The sequence below is a fragment of the Phyllobates terribilis genome, unplaced genomic scaffold (assembly GCF_046119375.1).
Source record: "Phyllobates terribilis strain yellow unplaced genomic scaffold, ASM4611937v1 Scaffold_8__6_contigs__length_399053987, whole genome shotgun sequence".
Classification (NCBI taxonomy): domain Eukaryota; kingdom Metazoa; phylum Chordata; class Amphibia; order Anura; family Dendrobatidae; genus Phyllobates; species Phyllobates terribilis.
This window is the reverse complement of record NW_027362768.1, coordinates 139,887,987-139,907,282: the sequence shown is the minus strand read 5'-3', so window position 1 is coordinate 139,907,282 and position 19,296 is coordinate 139,887,987. Positions and strand designations below refer to the sequence as shown.

Genomic DNA, 19,296 nt, shown 5'->3' with positions numbered 1-19,296 from the left:
GTCCATCGAGTCCAGCCTTCCTCCACCAGTTATACATTCTCTGTCGCTACACAAAAATTAATGGCAGAAATCTGGTAAGTTTTGGATTTCTGTTGCAGATATTAATACAAACACACAAAAAAAATCCACCTTGTGAACATTACATTAAAGCCACCTATATTTTTTTTCTTTGAATTAAAGAGGTTTTCTAGGGTTAATAGAAAAAAGCTGACCATAAGGAAAATGGTAAAAGGAAAATAAATACCGTAATAGATAAGATAAAAATTGGTTCATGTTAATTTTTCTTCACGTTTTGGACTGAAGACATAGAATATATGTACTTGACCACTGAAGACAAACACTGGCCTTAGAGGACATGTTCCACACATGTTGAGGTTACTGTTTGTCTTTTGCCACCATGTGAATGTTAAGCACATCATCGCCGCAGGGAGCTACTGTATATGTAGATCATTGAAACATTTGTGCAGGAACGGCAGTCAATTTAGTTGAGAAGTATTTTTGTATTTTTGCCACCTTCCCTTCTGTCAGACAAATGCTTTAAAATCCCAGACATCTCCTATACCAACACCTCTTTTCCTGTGGGGCACCATTTATAGCATTGACTTACCTGCTGGGTGACATTGTTGTTGGTGACCAGCTCAAATATCGGGACTGCCTTTGTGACTTCTAGAAGAACAGGTTCTGGTGGAGCATCTGGGCTAGAAGTAACGTGGCACAACTGGCAATATGAGGAACATCGTCCACGACTTTGACACTCCATGCGCAAACCTTGAATCAGTCGTCTGGTGCCGGTATCAAGAAGACTGTTGATGTACTCTGGGAACGTCAGCACTTTTGGTTCTCTTTCTCTTTCCTCAGACTCATCAGATGGAGTATTTCCTAGGAAAATAAAGTATGTAAGGGATACCGAAACTGTCTAAGAGACGGGTACCTCCTTCCTTGTGATTAGAGTGGTTTTCAGGATTTAGAACCCAACTCATCAGACATTGATGGCGTGAAGGCCATACAGCTAGAAAAAAACATAAATAGCTCAAATTTCTCAATTGGGCTATCAAGTTTGAGGCATGAAGAGCACACGTGTCAACTTTACAAGGTTAGCATCAATGAGATGTACAGTGCACCACAGAAAATTTTTGAATGAGTGTAGGGATTTACTGTCTCTGGTAGGCATTAAGCAGTGTTCACACAGACAACATTATTATTCCAGCAAGGTAAGGTTTATTAACTCTATAAAACCAAGAGGCACTTTAACACAAAACAGCCGTGCTCTGGCACAAAGGCAATTAAAGCATGAAACTACGGTACATATGTCTGGTACATGTGCAATACTTCGGCATCCAATACTCCGGCAGGTATACGACAACCCACACAAAGATTACACTGTCCCTTCCTCTCTAGGACCAATTCAGAGAGAATCCCTGACTAGTCTCTCTCTTAGCCGCATCTCACATCTAGGCTGTGCTTGTGTGGTGCCCCTGAGGGTTCAGTCGCCACAGAGGTACTGCACCACACTCAGAGGTGTGGTGTCTCCCTTCTCTCAGGTACGGAGGGAGTGCTGCACGAAACCCCAAAACACCTGCATCCAACACTACACTGCTCCAGGCCGGCCGGAGGGGCAAGAAGCAATGTATGTTTCTGCTGAGCCCTGACCCTGGCTGGAGTGGGGGGACCCAAAGGTAGGGGTAACCAGTAGTGGGTGTGGGTGGAGGAAGTAGTTACAGGAAGCACTTTAGTAGGAGTATAAAGAGGGAAGCCATCTTAGGGTGCCAGTGGAGTTGAGTGGTGGAGTAGTCGTGTAAGTTCTAGGGAGCTGTTCAGAAGAACAGCTCGGGACTGTTCGGAGGAACAGTCCGGGAGCAGAGTCTCATTAGGAGATCTACTCCACAGTTAGGGCCAGGTCAGAAGGCCCCGGAGGGGAGCAGGGAGTAGGTTCCGTTCTACAGAAAGGATCCCAGGGGGTACGGCGCGTGCAGGACGGCACCCATACGCCCCGCATCTGTCAGAAGACAGAGGGATCGCTGCGGCATTTTAATCCCCCAGGAGGGTCAAGTAGGTCCCAGATCCGACATATAGGAAGGACTTCAGAGCACCCGAGCGGGATTGAGAGTGGGCAGCGCAGAGCAGGAGGGAGAAAGACCGGAGTGAAGGCGGTCAAAATAGGAACACGAGAAAGTGGGGTACTGCCAGGTATTCTCAAGTTGCCTGAGGAAGGATTGAACCTCTGCCCGGTGAACGCAGCGTGACGCGGGTGGCCTTTACCTGTATAGTGCACCTGTGAAGTGTCTAAAGAACTGTGAGTAAAATCTTGGATGACTGCACTGCACTGCCCCTGTCCATTCTTCATTGGCACTATCGTTCCCCCTGCACTACAACGCCCAGCGCGACCCACTCTCTACTACCACACTGCCCTGAGGCCTTCCCTAACATCTGCCTCAGAGGACTGTAGAAGCGCTGGTGATCTTCACCAGGTACCACAGGTGGCGTCACGAACTTTCCCAAATCCCCATATACAGTTAGGTCCATATATATTTGGACAGAGACAACATTTTTCTAATTTTGGTTCTAGACATTACCATAATGAATTTTAAACAAAACAATTCAGATGCAGTAGAAGTTCATACTTTCAGCTTTCATTTGAGGGTATCCACATTAAAATTGGATGAAGGGTTTAGGAGTTTTAGCTCCTTAACATGTGCCACCCTGTTTTTAAAGGGACCAAAAGTAATTGGACAATTGACTCCAAGGCTATTTCATGGACAGGTGTGGGCAATCCCTTCGTTATGTCATTCTCAATTAAGCAGATAAAAGGCCTGGAGTTGATTTGAGGTGTGGTGCTTGCATTTGGAAGGTTTTACTGTGAAGTAAACATGCGGTCAAAGGAGATCTCCATGCAGGTGAAACAAGCCATCCTTAAGCTGCAAAAACAGAAAAAAACCATCCGAGAAATTGCTACAATATGAGGAGTGGCAAAATCTACAGTTTGGTACATCCTGAGAAAGAAAGAAAGCACTGGTGAACTCATCAATGCAAAAAGACCTGGGCGCCCATGGAAGACAACAGTGGTGGATGATCGCAGAATAATCTCCATGGTGAAGAGAAACTCTTTCACAACAGCCAACCAAGTGAACAACACTCTCCAGGAGGTAGGCGTATCAATATCCAAATCTACTATAAAGAGAAGACTGCATGAAAGTAAATACAGAGGGTTCACTGCACGGTGCAAGCCACTCATAAGCATGAAGAATAAAAAGGCTAGACTGGACTTTGCTAAAAAACATCTAAAAAAGCCAGCACAGTTCTGGAAGAACATTCTTTGGACAGATGAAACCAAGATCAACCTCTACCAGAATGATGGAAAGAGAAAAGTATGGCGAAGGCGTGGTACAGCTCATGATCCAAAGCATACCACATCATCTGTAAAACATGGCGGATGCAGTGTGATGGCTTGGGCATGCATGGCTGCCAGTAGCACTGGGTCACTAGTGTTTATTGATGATGTGACACAGGACAGAAGCAGCCGAATGAATTCTGATGTATTCAGAGCCATACTGTGTGCTCAGATCCAGCCAAATGCAGCCAAACTGATTGGTCGTCGTTTCATACTACAGATGGACAATGACCCAAAACATAAAGCCAAAGCAACCCAGGAGTTTATTAAAGCAAAGAAGTGGAATATTCTTGAGTGGCCAAGTCAGTCACTAGATCTCAACCCAATTGAGCATGCATTTCACTTGTTAAAGACTAAACTTCAGACAGAAAGGCCCACAAACAAACAGCAACTGAAAACCACCGCAGTGAAGGCCTGGCAGAGCATCAAAAAGGAGGAAACACAGTGTCTGGTGATGTCCATGAGTTCAAGACTTCAGGCAGTCATTGCCAACAAAGGGGTTTCAACCAAGTACTAGAAATGAACATTTTATTTATAATTATTTAATCTGTCCAATTACTTTTGGTCCCTTTAAAAACAGGGTGGCACATGTTAAGGAACTGAAACTCCTAAACCCTTCATCCAATTTTAATGTGTATACCCTCAAATGAAAGCTGAAAGTCTGAACTTCAACTGCATCTGAATTGTTTTGTTTAAAATTCATTGTGGTAATGCCTAGAACCAAAATTAGAAAAATGTTGTCTCTGTCCAAATATATATGGACCTAACTGTATATAATATCCCCCTTTTTGAGTGACCGCCCTGGGCCACGGACCGGGCCAGCCACCGTGATACCCCCCGGCTATCGGAGGCCCGGCTGCCGAGTACCCCAGGGCCCTGGGGGCGCGTCACTTGCGAGCCCTCACGCTCGCCTCTTCTAAAAGTCCAGCAGACTCTCTGAACAGTGACACACCCACTGACTTTCCCTTTCACTGATACAGGACCTGGCTCTTTGGGAAAAACACTGCAGGTGCATCTAATCAAACCCTGCAGAGCTGTCCTTCCCAGCTATGCTACAGTAGGTACACCTCATTTCTCAGTGATAACTCTCCATATTCATTTCCCTCCCATTTTTTAACCCCATCCACAATAACTTCTCCGCCTACTTGAGATAACAGGGCACAAGTAACGTAAATTCCAAGAAATCTGGATTCACTGGATTTCAAAAGGTTTTGGTGAGATATTAAAGACTTGCCAGCACACCGGGGAGGCCAAAGAGTCTCCACATTTTATGATAGACTCCAGGGTAGTTAGCAAGTATGATTAATGCTGGACAACCACATTAGATGGCTGTTGGCCAAACAATGCTTTAGCTGATCGTTTGGCCAACTGCAGTGGCATACTGAGCTATAGGGCCTGTAAGCTGGGGGGTTGGGTATCAGCACTCACAATGGGGCGCCCCGCACTGGGCCCCATCTCTGGCCAGCCAGCGCCACCCCCTGCCCCATGTGTCATGTGACACTCCCTTTCCCATAATTCCCCCTCTGCGTCTAACGCAGCGGGCGCAATGATGTTACTTCATCGCGCTCCACGCTGTGTCAGTCAGGGAAGCTGCTGAGGTGAGGACACGTGCTGCAGAAACCGAAGCAGTGGGGGGAATGAAGAGCGGTGAGTATTGTATTTATTTATTGTTTTAAATCAGTGAATACATGGTGGCCATAATACTGGAGGACTGGGGGCTGCATTTTACCCTGTGGGGGCTACATTGTATCTTGTGGGGGCGGCATTTTACCCTGCGGGGGGTGCATTATACTGTATGGGAGTACCATGGGGAGTGTATTATTCTGTATGGGAGGACCATGGGGAGTGCATTATAATGTATGGGAGGACCATGGGGAGTGCATTATACTGTATGGGAGGACCATGGGGAATGTATCATTCTGTATGCAAGCAATTATATAGTCTGAAGGTTTGTATGGGGTCCATCATACTGTGTGGGGTCCATAATACTGTGTGGAGGGTTAGTGGGGGTCATTATATAGTTTTGTGAGGTGTGGGGCCATTATACTGCATATAAGCTCATTACAAAGCATGGAGGGCTGTGTGGGGGTCACAGTTGGGGGATCATACTGTGATGGATCACCATACTTTGCTGGGGGGGGTTACAGTAGAGTCATTATACTGTGCATGTGGAGAGTGCTATGGAGGAATTCACCATGGGGGTATCATACTGTGTTTGGGGGGCACTTTTGTTGGCATCATACTTTATGGGGGCAATGAAAGAGGAATCCAAGACTTCAGCAAGAGGAAAATTACTATGTAAAGGCTGGAAAGTTGTGAGATCTGCTCTTCTGTGACCCCGACAAATATTTCTTTTTTTTTTCTCTTTTTTTTTGGGGGGGGGGGGCAATTAAAACTTTTGCTATGGGGCCACATGATTTCTATGTACGCCCCTGGCCGACAGCCATCTCAACTGACACTCCTATATAAACATCACTCCTGTGTTCTCTATGAGAAAGTTGCCGGCTGATATGTTGGCCAGTGGTGTATCTCAGGGAGATCAATGAAATCAGCAGTCCAAAATTGGACATGTCCGATCGACATCTCTCCTGATCATCATTTGGCTTGTGCCATACATTAAACTATCGGCCGAACCCGTTGATATTGGCAAGTTCAGCCAATATTAGCCTAAAGTGTATATGGAGGCTTAAAGAGTATCTTTAGACAAAAGTAATCCTGTATATTCTACAGGTATATCAGAAACATAATATAACAAAGTACAGTTAAAGTCAAATTATACTGGTGAGAACAAGAGAACATCATTAAAATCTGAAGGCACATTGTTTTTGGTGCTCTTAACACATCTGAGGAGTAACTAATCACACATGCAAATTAAATGCTGATGTTATAGTCACAAATGAGCCAGAGACAGATGCATTTTGAGATCTGTCTGTGTTGGAAATTGGAAGACGTGAGAGCTCTCACGGCTGGATGCAAGGATTGAGGCAGATATTACACCTTAGCAGTGCTGAGGCTAAATAACCACAAGACTTTAGAAAGCAACACTTCCCATCTTGTTAAAGATTACACAGCTTGCGCAGTAATTTATTGTTTTTCTGTCTTTCAATGTGTGGAAATCTACTTTGTGAAAAGCAGATATTCTTATATTCCATCCATGGGAATTTGGAGAAAAAAAATGCATATTTAGATTTCATGGAATATACTGATCATGTAAATGATCATCATATCTTCATTTATGCAATAGGTTCCTTTGTGCTGCATGTCTCGTAGGTAGAGATACATTCAAGTCATATGTCCCTAACCGATTTCTCACCGGAATTGCGACACTGAAGTATTGACTTGTTAAGAATGAAATTGATTATGGGAATATACAGGAGATTGACAGAAAATGAGATCTAAGGAAAGGCTGGCAAATATATATTTTGGGAGGTGGTAGAATTTGCCGATCTTGGGAGAGGAGCTCAACGTTTTGATTTGTCTTTGGGATCCTCTTTATAAAATGATCAGGTTCCAACCAGTCTCTTCTGGCCAAGCACTTTTAGCGAGAATCATCTTACGGATTTCTGGCTTGGCTAATGTCCTTGGTAGGGATAAGTGAACCAGTGGAAATTCGGGTTCTGGTACCCGACCCGAACTTTAGTCCAAAGTTCGGCTCAGGTACCAGTACAGTGCCCAAACTTGAGCCAGAATCAAACAATGGAGTCTCTCTCTCTCTCTTTCTCTCTCGGCAACGGACTTTCCCCAGGCCTCAGAACATTGCAATGGACTTCCGGGGAAAGTCCGTGTTCGGCGTTTCGCACCGGACAGTAACTGTCGAGTATGAATGCCAAACTTGTATGTTTGAGTTTGCTCATCTCTAGTCCTTAGTCATATAGCAAAACTAATTAAAAGTCAGGGATTGGCATATAGGGTAGTAACCTCCAATAAGTGACACTAGCAATACTGTTTTATTTATTATTGAGGAGAGCATTTTATTTTGCAATAATTTTTTAGGTTATTATTTTTATTAGCAAATTTAAGATTCTGTCCTTATACACTGCTCAAAAAAATAAAGGGAACACTTAAACAACAGAATATAACTCCAAGTAAATCAAACTTCTGTGAAACCAAACTGTTCACTTAGGAAGCAACACTGATTGACAATCAATTTCACATGCTGTTGTGCAAATGGAATAGACAATAGATGAAAATTATTGGCAATTATCAAGACACACTCAATAAAGGAGTGGTTCTGCAGGTGGGGACCACAGACTTTTAGAACCCTACTGTTTGTTTGTTTTTCATCTTGTGTTTTGCGGTCATGTGACCTTCTGTCTTTATATTCTAGCTCCGCCCTTTTGGCTGGGCTGAACTTCAGTGTTTGACTGTTTCTCTAGCCAGGTGCTTCTGTGCCTTTCTCTGTCAGTTCTTGGTCCTTCTGGGACCTCTAGTACCTTTTTGTCTCTTTGTCTTTTGTGTTCTGCAACAACTTCTCTGTTTAGGAGGTGTTCCAGTCCTTAGCTCTTTTAGGGACCCCTCCCCTTATGCTATAGGTCTTCGTTCAGACTAGCCGAGGACTAAGGTGGGTCTGTTCGCTAGGAACAGGTAGCCCGTTACATCGTAGGGATTCAGCTTAGTCTTACTGTAGGGACAGTTTTCCCTTATCTTTCCTTAGTACTTGTTACAGATCATAACAGTAAGTCCAGCCCAAAAAAAAAAAACTAAAAGGAAAGAAATTTGGGGATCGGTATAGTTTCTGTCCAGGATTTGGCTCAATGCCTGCAGGGACTGTCTCTGGAGGTTGCCAAGTTCCAGCAACACGTGAATAGCTGTTCTGAAGCCCATTTTGTGCAACCCAAGGTAGGACTGCCTGATGTTTTTTATGGTAAACAGCAAGATTTTTTTTCCTTTAAAAATGCTTGTTTGTTATATTTTCATTTGAGACCAAGGTCCTCTGGGAATGAATCACAGTGCATTGGTTTTATTATGTCACTTTTGCGCAAAGAACCACAGGGGTGGGCCTTTTCTCTCCAACCTAATGATCCATGTTTAAGGTCTGTAGAAGAATTTTTTCTCTGCTATGGGGCTATTATATGACGATCCTGATTGAATCTCATCTGCTGAGGCAGAACTCAGGTGTTTGAATCAGGGGTCAGGTGATGTTGAAAATTATTGCACACATTTCAGAAGATGGGCCTCAGAAGTTAAATGGAATGATCTGGCTCTGAAATGTCTATTTCTTGCTGGTCTGAGTGAAAGGGTTAAGGATTTGCTAATTGCATTCCCCGCACCTGAGACTCTGCAGGATGCCATGCTATTAGCTGTTCATGTGGATAGGAGACTGAGATTTTGACAGAATGAGGTAAAGACTCCTGTAATGCCAGGTTCTAGTCCCCAGAAAATCTGCTCTGACGGCGGAGAACCGATGGAGGTTGGGGCGAAGTCGCTCCCCTCTCAGGAAAGAGACCGGAGGTTCGCCAAGGGATTGTGTCTTTATTGTGGTAAAGCTGACCATTTGATTAAGTATTGTGAGCTTCGTTTAAGTAAAGAAATAAAAAGGTCAGTTACGCCCGTATAGCTTGTTTACGCTCTGCAGGAGTATTTCTTTCTGGAAATACTACTTTGCAGGAAAATTTGATTGAATTTCAGGTATTTGTGGATTGTGGTTCAACACTTAATGTGATTGATAAAGGGTTTTTGGAAAACCTTAAATTGAAATCCAAACCTTTGTCATCACCTATTTCTGTGATTGCAATTGATAACACTCCCTTGAAATGTATTACTCACAAGGTTGCTGCATTTCCCCTCACTATCAATGGAGTTCACCAAGAAATTTTGGACTTGGTTGTATTAGATAATTTACCCTCTCCGGTCGTTTTAGGTTTGCCTTGGTTAAAACTGCACAATTCTTTGCTGGACTGGTCTACTAATGTGATTAATCTTGGAGTCTGAAGTGCTATGATAAATGTTGTAATGGTCGATTTGCGGCTGTGGAAACAGGGGAATTTCCTGTACCTATTCAAAATTTTTGGAGGGTTTTTTCAGAGGAGGAGTCGCAAGTTTTACCTCCTCATAGGGATTATGATTGCGCCATTTAGTTTGTTCCTGAAGCTACTCTTCCCAAGAGTCACTTGTTTAATCTGACTATCCCGGAAAGAAAGGCATTGGAGGAGTACATTCAGACTAGCCTGGCTGCTGGTCACATTAGACCTTCTAAGTCGCCTGTGGCAGTTGGATTTTTCTTTGTTAAAAAAAAAGACGGGGGTTTACGTTCATGTCTGGATTTTCGTGAAATTAATAAGATTACCGTACGCAATTCCTACCCATTGCCGTTAATTCCTGACTTGTTTAACCAGTTAGTGGGGGCCAAGTGGTTCTCTAAAATTGATCTCCGGGGGGCATACAATTTGTTACGAGTGAATGAGGGTGATGAATGGAAAACTGCTTTTAACACTCCGGTAGGTCATTTTGAGAATCTGGTGATGCCTTTTGGTCTTACCAATGCACCTGCATTTTTTCAGAACCTTATTAATGACAATCTGAGACCTTTGATTGTTAAGAATATGGTTGTGTATTTGGATGACATTTTGATTTATTCACCAGATCTAGAGTCCAATTGGCAGAGTGTGTGTGAAGTTTTGCAGTTATTGAGTGATAATTCACTCTTTGCTAAGCTGGAGAAATGTGAGTTCTCTGTGCAGAAAATTTGTTTTTTGGGCTGCATTGTCTCCAGTGAGGGCTTTGAGATGGACCCGGTGTAGGTTCAGGCTGTGCAGGAATGGCCTAGGCCTATTGGTTTGAAATCTATACAGAGATTTTTGTGTTTTGCCAATTATTACAGGAAATTCATTAAGAATTTTTCTGTAATTGTTAAGCCTCTGACCGATCTCACCAGGAAAGGTGTGAGTACGGGCCAGTGGACTACTGAGGCCATTGAAGCGTTTGAGTATCTCAAAGAGAGGTTCAGTTCTGCCCCTTTCCTTATGCAGCCTGATGAGACCAAGCCTTTTTTGGTCGAGGTAGATGCTTCATCGGTGGGCGTTGGAGCAGTTTTGTCTCAGGAGAACAGGGATGGAGTACATCCTTGTGCCTTCTTTTCGAAAAAAATTTCGGAAACCGAACTGAATTATGATGTTGGAAATCGGGAGTTGCTGGCTATTAAACTCGCGTTTGAACATTGGCGTCATTTTTTGGAAGGCGCTAGATTTCCTATTCAGGTGTTCACAGATCATAAGAATTTGATCTATCTGGATGCTGCCAAGCGCTTGAATGCCCGTCAAGCTAGGTGGGCACTTTTTTTTTCTAGGTTTCATTTTTCTGTTACCTATATCCCTGGTACTAAGAATGTTAAAGCCGATGCTTTATCTCGCAGCTTCTCTCCTACGGTCGGTGCCGAGGAGGAGGAGAGCATTTTACAGAAAGGAGTTGTGATGGCGGCATTGGACTCCGTTTTGGAGAATGGGATTCTGAAAGCTCAAGATGATGCTCCATCCAACACTCCCCATGGGAGGTTGTTTGTGCCTAGAGCCTTTAGGAGAGATTTGTTTGTGTAGTGTCATGAGTCTCGGTTGGCAGGTCATCCAGGAATTTCGGAGACTAAGAGACTTATCAGTCGCAGTTTTTGGTGGCTTGGATGGCAGAAGGAAGTCATCAAGTGGGTGCATCAGTGTACTGTGTGTGCCAGGTCAAAGGCTTCACATACTCCTGCTGCGGGGTTGCTTTGCCCTCTAGAGGTTCCTAGTGCACCTTGGACGCATCTCTCTATAGATTTTATTACTGATCTTCCTGTGTCTGAGGGTTTTACTGTCATCTGGGTGGTCGTAGACCGTTTTAGTAAGATGTGTCATTTGGTTCCATTCATTAAGTTGCCCTGCGCCAAGACACTCGCTAAGGCGTTTGTTAAGGAGATTGTCAAGCTTCATGGCGTTCCCACGGATATTGTTTCTGATAGAGGACCTCAGTTTGTGGCTCGATTTTGGCGTGCTTTTTGTGACAGGTTGAGAGTCCATTTGTCATTTTCGTCTGGGTATCATCCTGAGTCTAATGGACAGACTGAAAGAAAGAACCAGGATGTAGAACAGTTTTTGCGTTGTTTTGTGGCGGACAATTAAGCGGTGTGGTCTGAGTTTCTGCCTCTCGCAGAATTTGCTCTTAACAATCATTCATCCTCCTCTGCTAGGTGTTCTCCTTTTTTTTGTTGTACTGGGAGACATCCGTCTTTTGGTTCGTTCTCCAAATTGGGGTCGGCGGTGCCGGAGGAAGAGAATTTTTCCAGTGATTTGGAGAGAGTTTTGACTAATGTACGTTGCAACCTTCAAGAGGCTAACAAGAATTCCAAGAAGTATTTTGACACGAAACATAAGGAGGTTTGTTTACTGTGGGTGACATGGTTTGGTTGTCCTCAAAGAACCTGTGGTTGAGGTTTCCCTCTAAAAAATTGGGTCCTAAGTTTGTGGGTCCATTTAAAGTGCTTTAGGTTGTTAACCTGTCTGCTGTTAGGTTGGATGTCCCTACTTCCTGGAAGATTAATCCTGTGTTTCACGTTTCCTTGTTGAAGAAGGCTGAAGTGTCAGATAGAGATGCCACTGTCACAGTTCCTCCTGTGGTGGAAGACGGCGAATATGAAATTTCTCGTAACTTGAATTCTAGATGGCATAGGGGGAAATTACAGTATCTTGTCTCCTGGAAGGGTTTCGGTCCCGAAGACAGCTCCTGGGTAAGAACGGATAATGTCTCTGCTCCTAGGCTTGTTAAAGCTTTCCACAAGAGGTTTTCAGATATGCCTGGGCCTGGAGCATCCGGAGGATTCTCATAAAAGAGGGGGCACTGTTAGAACCCTCCTGTTTCTTTTTTTTCCATCTTATGTTTTGCGGTCACTTGACCTTCTGCCTTTATATTCCAGCTCCGCCCTTTTGGTTGTTCTGGACTTCAGTGTTTGACTGTTTCTCTAGCCAGGTGCTTCTGTGCCTTTCTCTGTCAGTTCTTGGTCCTTCTGGGACCTCTAGTACCTTTTTGTCTGTTTGTTTTTTTGTGTTCTGCAACAACTTCTCTGTTTAGGAGGTGTCCCATTTTTTGTTCCAGAGACTTAGTTCTTTTAGGGACCCTTACCCTTATGCTATAGGTCTTTGTTCAGACTAGCCGAGGACTAAGGCGCATCTGTTCGCTAGGAACAGGCAGCCCGCTACATCGTAGGGATTCAGCTTAGTCTTACTGTAGGGACAGTTTTCCCTTATCTTTCCTTAGTACTTGTTGCAGATCATAACACAGACCACATCTCAGTACCAATGCTTTCTGGCTGATGTTTTGGTCACTTTTGAATGTTGGTTGTGATTTCACACTCGTGGTAGCATGAGACGAACTCTACAACCCACAGAAGTTGCTCGGGTAGTGCAGCTCATCCAGGATGGCACATCAATGCGAGCTGTGGCAAGAAGGTTTGCTGTGTCTGTCAGCGTAGTGTCCACAGGCTGGAGGCGCTACCAGGAGACAGGCCAGTATACCAGGAGACGTGGAGGGGTCCGTAGGAGGGCAACAACCCAGCAGCAAGACCGCTACCTCTGCCTTTGTGCAAGGAGGAACAGGAGGAGCACTGCCAGAGCCCTGCAAAATGACCTCCAGCAGGCCACAAATGTGCATGTGTCTGCACAAACGGTTAGAAACCGACTACATGAGGGTGGTATGAGGGCCCAACATTCACAGATGGGGGTTGTGCTCACAGCCCAACACCGTGCAGGATGCTTGGCATTTGCCACAGAACACCAGGATTGGCAACGTCGCCACTGGCGCCCTGTGCTCTTCACAGATGAAAGCAGGTTCACACTGAGCACATGTGACAGTCGTGACAGAGTCTTGAGACGCCGTCGAAAGCGATCTGCTGCCTGCAACATCCTTCAGCATGACCGGTTTGGCAGTGGGTCAGTAATGGTGTGGGGTGGCATTTCTTTGGAGGGCCGCACAGCCCTCCATGTGCTCAACAGAGGTAGCCTGACTGCCACTAGGTACCGAGATGAGATCCTCAGACCCCTTGTGAGACCATATGCTGGTGCGGTTGGCCCTGGGTTCCTCCTAATGCAGGACAATGCCAGACCTCATGTGGCTGGAGTGTGTCAGCAGTTCCTGCAAGATGAAGGCATTGAAGCTATGGACTGGCCCGCCAGTTCCCCAGACTTGAATCCGATTGAGCACATCTGGGACATCATGTCTCGCTCCATCCACTAACGTCATGTTGCACCACAGACTGTCCAGGAGTTGGCGGATGCTTTAGTCCATCTGGGAGGAGATCCCACAGGAGACCATCCACAACCTCATCAGGAGCATGCCCAGGCATTGTAGGGAGGTCATACAGGCACGTGGAGGCCACACACAATATTGAGCCTCATTTTGACTTGTTTTAAGGACATTACATCAAAGTTGAATCAGCCTGTAGTGTGTTTTTCCACTTTAATTTTGAGGGTGACTCCAAATCCAGGCCTCCATTAGTTAATAAATTTGATTTCCATTGATGATTTTTGTGTCATTTTGTTGTCAGCACATTCAACTTTGTACAGGACAAAGTATTCAATGAGAGTATTTCATTCACTCAGATCTAGGGTGTGTTATTTGAGTGTTCCCTTTATGTTTTTGAGCAGTGTATTAATTGTCCAAACCTGATATATTTTTATCCAAAACCCATCAAAACATTCAGCAAAATAATAAAATAAAGTTTACTGACCCTTCTAATTGCAATTCTTACAATCTTCTTCTAGATTAGGGAGGGTACAGAACAGTATTGGAAAAATTGCAGCAGGGGTTTGGTAAGGTAAAAACCTTTTCAGGAATGGAGAACTTCTTTAAAAAACCCTTGAAATTCCTTTGATATTGTCTTCTAACCATGGTAGTGCCCCCTTAGGTGTATTTATCTGAGGTGCCTTTATGAGTGTTACAATAAGATGCCTAATATTGTGATACTGTGGCACCCGTGTCTGTAGAGCGCCACAAAATGCCTGCATGTGGGATATAATTCATATGTATTGCCAGTTATGGTGAGGGATAAGTTCTCTGCTGTTATCATTACATACACACATTGTTACGTGATCCCTTACTGGAGGATTGTGCACTTTTGTCCAAACCAGGAAGTTGTGCACGATCCCTCAGATAGGGGAGGAGGTGCTTGAATGGTTGTAGTTTTGGTGAGGAAACATGTAGCATCATGGAGGGTCCTTGTACAAGGGAGAGATGCGTGCTCCCTCTGCAAGGACAAGCTGCACAAGGCGGAGTCTCAGTCCCGAGAGCACAGGGACTTCCAGGGTCCGTGCTAAACTGAAAGACTGCTCAGTCTTTATGACTGGCTGAAGAGTGCTTTTTCCTAGGGGCTCAGCAGTGCATAGAATCAGGAAAACTACTACAGAAGAAAGTAGGTGTTTTCCACAGGATTCAAGCTGCCTGCTCACTGGAAGGGATCACAGATCCAGTAACTGTTCACCTTGGACCCCTGAGGATCCAAGGAATCATCTACCAGAGGTATAATTAGCAGCAGGAAGGCTACACAACCTCACAGCAGAGAATCTGAACCCTCACAGTGCAGGTCTGACCAAAACCCTGTATGTGAACTGTATAGAAGCTTCTGGAACTGTTTGCAGAACTCCAGTAAAAGGTACAAAATGGTTATTACCCTGTCTCAAGCTGATTATTCCCTGCTGCGCCATTCCTGCTCCAACTCCCCTGGAAGCAAGCCCTGGTTGGGAAGGGATAATCATCTGGCACTGCTCATCACCACCTAACTCCCAGGGGCCCTCATCAGTGCCCGGCCATACCAGGCCGAGCATCCCAACTGGCATCACAAACCTTTTTATTATTTTATTAACCCCCACAATTGACAAAGACTGGCGCGTATCCCCGGTCGGACCATACCAGCACTCGGACCGCCGTGCACCAGTACCGTGACCACAGCGGCCCGGCCGGGATGGCACAATGCTATATTGGGTCATGTCTTTTCTGTATATGTCTATAGATGACCAACGAGCAGTTGTGATGTGGTTTTCAGTCAGTAAAGGAATTTGCTAGTATGTAACAAAAATGTAATAATTTTTTATTGTGAGAAACTGGAAAAAATTTGTAGAAAGTCATGACCTTGAATTGGAAAGCACAATGGTGGAGTCTTACAGTGGTGGAACCAAAAAGCCGACCATTGTTGGCAAGTTATGGCTGATTTAAATAATTGATAAAAACATCAGATGTAGACAGAAGAAAGTGGGCAGGTTGTTGCCCAAATCATTATATCTGAAGGGTATGCAGATTGAATATTTAATTTTTTTAGTACAATTTAGAAAATAAAAGCTAAACCCTGATTAATTGCCACAGGCAATGAGGTCCTCTTGTCGGAGATGTTTTTGATAAATGAGATCCAGTATTTGCAAATCACCACAGAGCCTGTAATTGAGTCTTGCACTGCAGACTGTATTTTACAATCATGTCATTCGCTTCTCCATATTTCTCAGCCATCTATTCTGCTTATGGGAAAGTTCCTGAAATAAATGTGTGTAGTTGACTTTGTCAGTATCGCTAAATCAGATCAGTTACATATTTGGAAAGAATTTACTGCCACTGCTAATAAGGAGCAAATCCGTCACTTAGACATCTCTTTAGTATGCACGGGAAGCTGTCTTTAACTGATACCTATAATAGGAATAGCACTGCACACATTGTACCCACAGAGCTTTATCCATAGGACTGTTTACAATAGTCACAGACAGAGCTTTGTCAATGGTGTCATATCATCTGATATCGGGATTAATGAGACAGGGCATCTTAGATACAGCAAAGTACAGACAATCCCAGAGTGACAGTGCAGTACTGGCTCCTACAACCTAGCTCAGAGATATATCAAGGGCGCCACTCCAGAGCATGAGCTCAGAGTCTTACATACTGCAAAGTGCAATAAGTACTTAAAATTGCATGGCTTGGTGGGCTGATGCATTAGGATTTTTATACATGAGATGTAAGGGTTCTAGGACAATCCCTGTATCTCTATATCAAAATCCCTCTTCTTCCAAACTTTACAGGAACAATGCAGTCAGGTAAGGAGGGGAAGATTGAGGCTCTCCGGGGCCCCAGGCTGTTCAGACTGAGCAGGTCTACCTGGTCACCTAATATGTCATATGTTGGGGGGTTCACATGATAGGTGAGATATCAAATAACAGATCTCATCATGGGAGTCCCATGATGAACACGTGTGGGAAACCAAGAATGAATAGAGAAATAATGCCAAATTTCTCGCTGAATGCATTGCCCTAGCTACAGCATTTAACTCCTCAAAATAAATACCTTCTACACCTTATACTAATACAAACCCCACAGAGGCATCTGACACTGTATACATTAAGTGATGACACTATGTAATGATTGACAGTGCCATAAATAATAAGGAGAACACTATGTAATAAAAAATGAAGCTATACTTAATAAGTGAGGACACTTTAATAATGGACAGTGCTATACACAATAAGTGAGGACACTATGCAATAATGGACGGTGCTATACATAATCAGTACGGAAACTGTTTAATAATGGATGGTGCCATACATAATAAGTGAGAACACTATGTGAAAATGCAATTTTTGAAATATACTTTATGTATCAGTCCTGAGATACTGCAGGTCAGCTACTATTGAATTGAACAGTCACTACACAGTGAATGAAGCTTTGGAGTCTTAGCTCGGTTCACTGTTTGCCTCCTGCCATTGCCAGAACTGGAAAGAACTGCTCATTTTGGGAGCTATGTGTTGGATCCCCCCAATCTGACATTGTTGACCTATTCTCATGATGAGTCGTTCATATTATAACTGTAAAACAACTTTCATTTATAGACAGGACCAGTTTTACGTCATCCCATCTTTTTTGAATGTCTTGTGAGGACAAGTCCTTCCAGAAGTAACCAAAATGTAATTGCGACCCTTTCATTACCTTAGACCACTAGGGAATGCATAGTTAACTTCTTTACTCAAGGTTGTCCTGAAATTTAGCCTTTTCAATAGCCTAAACTACAACAGATATTGAGATTATTAAAACAATCTAAAAATGTAGAGCAGGGTGGTCCTACTTTGTTGGCCATTTCCTGTTTAAAGGATCTTCCGTCTTCCAGATATAATTGAGACCTTAACACTAAATTTTCCAGTTTTCTCTATAAATGGTTCAGTGCAGTCTATGATTTTGAGACTACACCACATAGCTCTATATTATCATATATATTTGGTATTTTTTATTATATGCTCTTTCCATTCTGCGCCATCGTTATTAGGCAGTGCTTTATTCATCTACATATCAGTTGAAGCTTTCAATTTAGAATCCCTATGTCGATCAGACAAGCACCTGCTACTAAGGCCAAGTTTCTGGGAAGTCAATTAACCTAGCAGTGTAAATCGCAGTTATGTGGCAAATATAATGTGTACAGCAAATCACTTGGGTTTTGTACATGGTGACACAATGGTCTGTCCATTGCATGCCAATCAGAGCATCAAACATAACTATGGTACTGAGAAATGCCTCCTTATGTGCAATGTATGTGCAGAAGAACAAAAATAATTATTAATTCTGTGTTGAAACAATTGCTCTCGTGACATTACTGCTTAGCCTGCAGGCACTACTTTCACATTGTAAATACTATGGATGGTGGTGACTCAGTGGTTAGCACTGCAGCCTTGCAGCGCTGGGGTTCAGGGTTCAAATCCCACAAAGGACAACATCTGCAAGGAGTTTGTATGTTCTCCCCGTGTTTGTGTGGGTTTCTTCTGGGTTCTGTGGTTTCTTACCACACCCTAAAGACATACTGATAGGGAATTTAGATTGTAAGCCCCAATGGGGATAGAGATGATAATGTCTGTAAAGTGCTGTGGAATTAATGGCACGATATATTGTCACGCTGTCTCTGTATACTGGAGGTAGGGGGCCTAAGCTGACCCTAAGCTGGGGCCCTGACTAATCCCTCAACCTGGAGGTACTGTTAAAGGTACAGAGGTCCAGGCCGCCAGCGTAACCCCTACCTCCTGAGGATCCCTGCACCTAAGTAATCTAGTCCTGAGAAGGACCCCGATCACAACAAAAGGGGACAAGTAATAATATGCCCACACACAGTACTTAGACGAACGAGACAGTACAAGGGAAAAACCAAAACCACCTTGCATACAAAAACTACACAACTACAACAGAGGGAACACCAACGGGAAAGGAGATAAATGATAAAGCGAGGAAGGGAAAAAACGCTCCAAATACACTTATCTCTGAAACTCCAAATACCACGATCCGCTCTGTTAGTCTGCATGAAATGCTTTCACCGACACTTCCCTAACAGACCAGCAGGCATTTGAAGGAGTCTCACTACAGCAGCATTGATTGCAGCTGGGCGAGGCTGGACCTCGTCTAGCACAGAGAGAGAGAGAGAATTAACTCCCTCACTGCCGAAAAACACAAAGCACCAAAAAGTCAGCTGCGAGAAGTCAGGCTGTGTAATCGTGACGATCTTCGTGGCGACACACCCGTGACAGTACCCCCCTTTCTACGAGGGGCCTCCGGACCCTCAGAGCCAGGTTTATCCGGGTGAGTCGTGTGGAAGGCCCGAACTAATCGGTCTGCGTTAATATCCGACGCAGGAACCCACATCCTCTCCTCAGGACCATACCCTTTCCAATGAACCAGGTACTGAAGGGACCGGCGATTAAAGCGTGAATCGATGACCCTCGATACCTGGAACTCCAAGTTACCATTGACCACCACTGGAGGGGGAGGTAAAGGTGACGGTACCACCGGCGCCACATACCTCTTAAGCAACGATCTGTGGAACACGTTGTGAATTTTAAACGTAGGGGGGAGGTCAAGACGGAATGCCACCGGATTAATTATAGAACTGATTCTGTACGGCCCGATGAACCTGGGACCCAGTTTCCAGGAGGGAACCT

The 19,296-nt window shown here is 44.1% G+C and overlaps 1 protein-coding gene across 8 annotated transcripts in view; it reads right to left on the bottom strand.

Moving 5' to 3' along the window:
* Positions 1-19,296, bottom strand: part of ASTN1 (astrotactin 1) — a 651,398-nt gene that overhangs the window by 36,466 nt on the left and 595,636 nt on the right. For all 8 annotated transcript variants that reach the window (XM_073643365.1, XM_073643361.1, XM_073643368.1 and 5 more), the window contains one exon: positions 608-879. In XM_073643365.1, the coding sequence (XP_073499466.1) occupies positions 608-879 (272 nt within the window). The remainder of the gene's footprint in view (positions 1-607; positions 880-19,296) is intronic.